Genomic DNA, 7500 nt, shown 5'->3' on the forward strand with positions numbered 1-7500 from the left:
TTTACATATCTGCCCCTTGTAGTTAATGAAAAAGTTTTGAGTTTTATATGTATTTATATTTTTTTTCTTTTTTCTTTCTCTTTTGGTGTTGTCGACTCGGAAGTCTTTAGTTCCTTCTTGATTTGTTTCAAGGTGACAACTTTATATACAAGCAAACTACCTGAAGGCGTTCTTCATCTTGCAATGCCTTGAGGGTGTGACGTTCCCCTCTTTTCTATTTTGAGAAGGTGACGATGACGAAACCTTCCTTATGTTGCGGTGGTAACTGCTCGCTTGTTTCTCGCTTTGCTTCCACTCGTTCTGCGTGGTAGTTGATAATGGTCGTTGGCACTTGTTGAGTTGGGGGGGTAATTGGAAGGATACATGCTGATGTGTTGCAGTTTATCAATATCAGTTGCATGATTTTATTTATTTTGTCATTGCCATTATTCCATTGTTGTTATTGATAATGGTGTTCCCACTGTTTTCATTATCATTATTATCATTATCATCAGTATTACCATAATCATCATTATTTCATTGCTGTCGTTTTCGCTGTCAATTTTTTCAATATCTGTATCACTATCACCAATGTTGTTGCTTTAATTATTATTCTTTTACCGTTGGGTCTTAATATAATTACGATGGTCACCATCATCATCATTATCGTTATGAATTTTGCTATTACTCTTTGCCACTTGTATGGGTCATTATTTCGTAGTTATTATTGATGTTAATATTGTATTAAGGTCTCCTTACATACACTTTTATCAACTGTAATTACCAAGTTTCTCTTTGTGCCTTTGCAGCGCGTGACAACCTCTCCCTCCGGAGCCCCCCCGTGCCAAGGGAGCCTCGCGAGTGAGCAGCGGCGACCATCACAGCCACACCGGACGCCCCAGACACACCCACGCCCAGCCCAGACATGGAGGGCGATGAGAAGAACAAGAGCAAATCTGCGGGAGGCGGTGGAGGTGGCGGAGGAGGAGGAGGTGGAGGAGGCGACGGAGGAGGCATGGAGATGAGCCAGTACGGGTTGAACGGCACGTCGCTCCCTCAGACGCCCAACGACGCCGGGCAAGTGGCGCCCACCGCGGAGCACCACCTGCGAGGCACCTGGTCCAACCACCTCGACTTCATCCTCTCCCTCGTCGGCAACGCCATCGGTATCGGCAATGTGTGGCGGTTCCCTTATATCTGCTACAAGAACGGTGGAGGTGAGTCGAGCTTCTCAAATTTCCCTTTGGCTTGTTTTTTTTATTGGTCTCTCTTTATGTATATACATTTTTGTATATGTCTGTTTATTTTCGTGTGGATAAAGAGGCAGAAGAGAGGAGCAACATGGTATAGGAAGGGTACATGGAAGCTGAGGCAGGTTAGGTTATGTAAAAGGGCTTTGGAGGTATATGGGAAGGGCGGCCGAAGTATTATGTAGGGAGCGAGGATGCTGTCCACAGAGGAGATTACGCTACTCAGGCTGAAATTGGGCCGCTAGCCTATAAGAGAAGATTCCTCCAGTCTTCGGGTATGGACATGAGCAGATTGAAAGAAAATTCAGCGGAGGATGGTCACCGGAAGGGCGGAGAAGGGGCGGGGGGGTAAATAGCAGCCGTCCTCAGAGAAGGGCAGACTAAAGATTGACACTTCGGGAGTCTGTCTAGGCAAAAAGTGATGGAAGATACATCGCGCCCTGGTCATCCCGATGAGGACAGCCCAGCTTACTGAAGGTCTGACGAAGGAAAACGATCTCGCAGAATCGCAGATGCACAAGAGGACACAGGCTGATGGAAATCTCTCCTAACGCGGAGGGGATGGAAAGAGAAGCCTACCGACCCCTCGTTGAAATAGATGCAGACGGAGAGGGAGAGCCCAGGGTCATGAGGCCAGAAGGCAAAGGCATCTTCGACGAACCTGAAGCCAAATCGCAAGACAAAGAGAAGTGGAAGGAAAGACTCGAAATCTTCCACGTACAAGCAGGACCGGTAAGAGAAAGAATCCACCTCGACGCTAAAGGGAGGTCCGAGAATAGAATCGTCCTCTGAAGGAGATTCCTCCGAAGAAAGCGCGAACTTCACCCCGAATTGAACTGAAATTTAGGCTCTAGAACTAGCGAACCTAGAATAGAAGTCCTATGAGTAGCGAAGGAGATAAGGGGAGAGAAAGACACCTTGGGGAGAGACGAGAGATCAAGCCAGCTAGGAAGCGAGAGGGTGCGTTTCTGTGAGATGATGGGGCGCTGAGGCACTTCCGGTTGGTTGGTCCTGGTAAGCCATAGAAGGACAAGATGTTACATATGGGTTTTCTGCATCAGTCTATCAGTCTCTCTCTCTCTCTCTCTCTCTCTCTCTCTCTCTCTCTCTCTCTCTCTCTCTCTCTATCTCTCTCTCTCTCTCTCTCTCTCTCTCTCTCTCTCTCTCTCTCTCTCTCTCTCTCTCTCTCTCTCTCTCTCTCTCTCTCTCTCTCTGTCCGTCTATGAGATTGTCATTCTTTCACGAAGAATTCATCTATATATATTACAATATTTTGTGGATAAAGTTTACCGGTACATAACTCTCCAATTCTCACATATTTTCCCTTTCTTCTTTGAATATTAAAATAACAAACAAATAAATACATAATATGTTGATGCAAGGAGAGGCAAGAGAGTTTCACGTGACTAATTTAGGCTCCTTGGGAAATGCAAAACACACACACGCATACACACACACACACATACACACACACACACACACACACACACACACACACACACACACACACACACACACACACACACACACGCACACACACACACACACACACACACACACACTTTTACATGTATTCTATTCATACTAAATACATTTTTTGATACGTACATACTCTACATACATATACACATATATGTCGATATGTATGACGTACATGATCCTTTTTACTGACGCAATTCTGAGTAAATTACGTCTTAATGAGAACACTATCTGCAACATAATCATGCAAAGTGCAACATAATATATTAACATTAAAAAAGTGTTCCAGCCATAACGTAATGCTTAACCAGTGTGTATCGAAAACCTATAATTCAGAACAAGCAAAAGTTTATGTTTTTATCTTCTGAGGAAAAATGTTACATGGATTTTTTTTTTTTTTTATCTAAAATTTAATTAAATATGAACTAGAGTTTCCCATTCACTTAAAGTACACTGGTTTATTCCTCTCCGCTTGCTATATAAAATCCAGTTTCCACCGGATGAAGAGCGACCTGATAGCAGGACGAGACGAGAGGGAGAGTGGAGAGAGAGGAAATGCAAGAGGGAGAGGGAGAGAGAGAGATGGGTGAAGAGAGGGAGATGGAGAGGGAGGAAGGGAGATGGAGAGGGAGTAAAGGAGAGAGAGAGAAAGGAGAGGGAGAGGAAGAGGGACAATTGGAGAGAGAGAGAGAGAGATATAGAGAAAGAGAAAGAGAGAGAGAAGAGGAGAGGATAGGGACAATGTGAAGGAGAGAGGAGAGAAGAGGAGAGATACAGAAAGAGAAGGAAATAGAGATAGAGATCGAGCGATAGATGGATAGATAGGTGAGTGTGAGAAGTTAGTCAACAAAAGAGAGAGATAATAGTTATACAGAGTTAGAGAAACAGAAAGTTAGACCAACAGATAAACTTCTGCGAACCAAGAGACAGAGAGAGCGTTCAATTCATGGAGCTTGTTTGTGGGTTAAGGCTTACCGTAAGGAAGTAACTCGTGAGTCGTCTAAACTCTACGAAGTAACTTCCCTCCCCCTCCTTATTTACTTTTTCTCCCTGCTCCTCCTCTTCGTCGCCCCTTCCCCCTTTCCCCCTTCCCCCCTTCCCTCCTCCTTCCCCCCTTCCCCCCTCGCCATCCCTTTTCCTTCCTTCGTCATCTTCCTGCTGCTCCTCCTCTTCGTTGCCCCTTTCCCCCTCCGCGTCCTCTTCCTCTTCCTGCTCCACCTTTTCTTAATCCTCTCCTTCTCTTCCTCCTCCTCCTCCTCCTCCTCCTCCTCCTCCTCCTCCTACTCTTCTCCCCCTTCCCTTCCTCCTCCTGCTCTCCCTCCTTTTCTTCCTCCTCCTCTTCCCCCTCCCTTCCCCCTCCTCCTCCTGATCCTCCCCCTTATCCCTCCCCCTCACCCCTCCCTCCTTTAACTCCCCTTCCCTTCCTCCCTCCCCTTCCCTTCCTCCCCTTCAATATTGCAAGATTTAGCTCTCTGGGGTTGAAGAGGGTTACTAGCTTCAAAGACCTCATCTATGTTCTTTATGGGAATGGTACGTTTTATTTAGATGTCTGTTTTCATTGCGGTGAGAATAAGTGATGCAACACGCACATGCATTTGATATTTAGTTTTTGCAAAGATAAGTTAATCGTGAGGCAGTTTCCTGCACGTTCGGAAGGGATCTTCGTTGTCACATATTTCTCTTTTATGACCCGACACCGTAAATAAAAGATTTTCTGTTTGTTTTACGTTCTCCGTGAAGTATAAGGACGACAAGGATATAGTGAGGGTGTACACAATCATTGTTCGACGTTATCGCTTTTATTCTTTTGTCCATCTCTCTCTTTCGATCTTTCTCTCTCATTCGATTTCTGTCTCTCTCATTCGATTTCTCTCTCTCTCTCTCTCTCTCTCTCTCTCTCTCTCTCTCTCTCTCTCTCTCTCTCTCTCTCTCTCTCTCTCTCTCAGCTAACTGGCCTATCTATCTTTATCTACCTACATTGTCTCACTTATCTCCATTTGTCTACCCATATATCTGCCTCTAGAGCCGTCTATCCATCTATCTCTTTAGTTACTCTATCTGCAAATCCTTGTATATATTTTCTACCATCCGTGTCTCCCAGTGAGCCAGATCAGGGGGACCTACCTTCCACTGCTGTTCATTCATGCCTTCTCCAGGACCCTTGTTGACTACTCGAACCCTCTGTGAATGAATGGGATTTAGCTGCCTTGAGATCTCGTTGGGCCCGCAGACTTATTTATATACTTGATAATCTTCCGCGTGTTTCTGTATTTTTGCGAGTTTCGAAGTGCAAATCGATCTCAAGAACCTCGCAGATAACAGTGAAAGGGGTAGTAAGTGACATGGAAAGAAAACAAAGAAGAAGGTGATAATGGCGTCCACCCAGAGCAGAGAAAGACGAGTGAGCAACGTCAGGTCATCCCAGGCACCAACGCCGGACCCGGGCTGCTGCGAGCAACAGGGACGCAAGTGCCGGTCGAGACAATTGGCTCCTGACACCAACCTCCCGCTGCGGCTGACGGCCCCCCCCCCCCCCACTTCCTTCGAGGGTATTCCCCCCGTATGACAGATTCATGTCCTACGTGGCTGAAAGCACTGAAAGGCTAGACAGGAGAGGTTATGCTCGTGGGTTTCACAGCTGATTAGTAATGTGGTGTTAAGGTTTTATTTTAGAGTGTAACAAAATAACTTTTATGTAGTTGGCCGCGTGGTGGAAAACAAAACAAACAAAAAAACAAGCACCAAAAGTTCTTTAGGCTTTGCTTTATTGAAGGGAATATTAAACTGAAATAATACGAAGCCTTTTTTTTCATGGCATCGAAATTTATCGCAGAATGACAGTGCCATAATACCGAATTATTTCTAGTCACGATCCATGTTCACTTCCGGACTCCTTACCATTCACAACGACCTGGCCAAAAAAAAAAATATATATATATAAAAAAAAAAGATAAAGACGAACAAAATATAACAAAGAAACTTTAAAAGTGACTCTGACACCACATCCGGCTCGGCGTGAGTCCCTCGCAGCCACAGCTCATGGGAACCGCCCGTATGCTCACTGGAGCACGTGGGAGGGCAGGAGCGGTGGACGGGGAAGCTGCTCTTGGCCATGGAAGGCGTCAGGCACTCTCATGACAGCTCAGACAGCTCATGGTAATGCGAGTCAGTCCGTGATATTCTTATTTCTGCTTTTTTCTTTAAAGTCTTTGAAGGAGAGAACATGGGAAAAATGCGATTGATAATTTACAGGCACGTCATCAAGGCGTACCACGAGTCTGTTCATAGTGGTGTATTGTGGTCAACGTCAGGCTCTTTCCAGACTAGCTCAGGAACGACGTCTTGGGCCAAAAAAAAGGAGAAAAAATCGTTTTTTTCCCTTTAGGACTTCATCTTATTTCCCATTACGGGTATAAAATACACAGCGTAGCGGCGTACATGCATATTCATATGTCATTCTGAAAAAAAGCCAAGTGGTTATAAAATATTAACGCTGAGCCCTTCATCCCGTAAACTTCCCCTGAACCCTTACTGCTTTAACGTCACTTGCGAGGAGGCGATTAAATCCCCCTCCCCCCTCCTCTCCCCTCGCCTCTTCTCCTCTCCCCCCCCCCCTCGCCTCTCCTCTTCTTCCATATAACCTCGTCCTTCCTTTTCCCTCTCACCTCTCCTCCTCCGTTTTGCCTCTTCCCTCCTCGCCGTTCTTCTTCCCCCATGTCTCTCCTTCTTCTCCTCTCTCTTCACCCCCTTCGCCACTCCTCTCCCTCCATGTCTATCCTTCGTCTCCTCCTTCTTACCTCCTCGCCTCCCCTTCCTTAATGCCTCCTCATCATTCCCCTTCGCCTCCTCTTCTTCCATGTCTCTCCCTCTCCTCCTCTTTTCCTCCCTCCCTTTCCTCCTCTTTCCCTCCCTCCTCTCCCCCTCTTTCCCTCCCCCCTCTCTTCCTCTTTCCCTCCCCCCTCGCCTCCTCCCCCTCCATATCCCCTCTTCCTTCTCCCCCTCCTTCTCTCCCTCTTACACACACCCCTCCCCCCCGTGAGCTAAGTTTGTTGGCATTCCATTATTCCATAAAGTTTACTGTCGAGATAAATCGTAAGCGTTTATCAAGCTGTATTTACGAGAGAGGTCTTGGAGGCGTCGTACACACGGGGAAGAGGAGGAGGAGGAGGAAGAGGAGGAGGAGGAGGAAGAGGAGGAGGAGGAGGAGGTGGTGGAGCTAAGGAGCAACTCCAGGTCATCGCACTAACGTCCTGCAAAGTGAGGTCTCAGTGCAAGCTCATTGCACTCTTGGGTCAACTTTTCCGCAACAAGAAAAATCTAATGGGGCGAGAGGCGAACGAAAAAAAACACATAGGGGAATACTTTTATGTGCAATTACAATGGTATAAGTCAGGGAAAGTTACAACGTTGTTTACACATTCGTTTATTATCGTTTCTGTATTATAAAACTGAAACAAAAGCTGGGATCTAAGAAACAGTGGATGATGACGATGAAGAAAGAAGAAAACATAAAGAGAGAGAGAGAGAGAGAGAGAGAGAGAGAGAGAGAGAGAGAGAGAGAGAGAGAGAGAGAGAGAGAGAGAGAGAATGAGAATGAGAATGAGATAGGGAAGAGGGAGAGGAGAGAGACAAGGAGAGAGAGAAGAGGGAAGTGATCTAACTCGAAAGATGGAAAGCATGCACGTCAGAAAAATAGAGAAAAATAACCAATAATCATTCTAATGACAGTAAGAATTGAGAAAGTGGTGATAGTATACATAATCGTAATTATCTCCGATAATCAACAAAAAAC

At 45.8% G+C, this 7500-nt stretch overlaps 1 protein-coding gene across 1 annotated transcript in view; it reads left to right on the forward strand.

Moving 5' to 3' along the window:
• The window catches only part of LOC125034697 (sodium- and chloride-dependent GABA transporter 1-like), a 60546-nt gene that overhangs the window by 14802 nt on the left and 38244 nt on the right, over positions 1 to 7500 (forward strand). Inside the window, exon 2 of the mRNA XM_047626614.1 lies at positions 789 to 1196. Within this exon, the coding sequence (XP_047482570.1) occupies positions 905 to 1196 (292 nt within the window). The 5' untranslated portion in view covers positions 789 to 904. The remainder of the gene's footprint in view (positions 1 to 788; positions 1197 to 7500) is intronic.

This window comes from Penaeus chinensis, chromosome 18 (genome assembly GCF_019202785.1).
Source record: "Penaeus chinensis breed Huanghai No. 1 chromosome 18, ASM1920278v2, whole genome shotgun sequence".
Taxonomy (NCBI): Eukaryota; Metazoa; Arthropoda; class Malacostraca; order Decapoda; family Penaeidae; genus Penaeus; species Penaeus chinensis.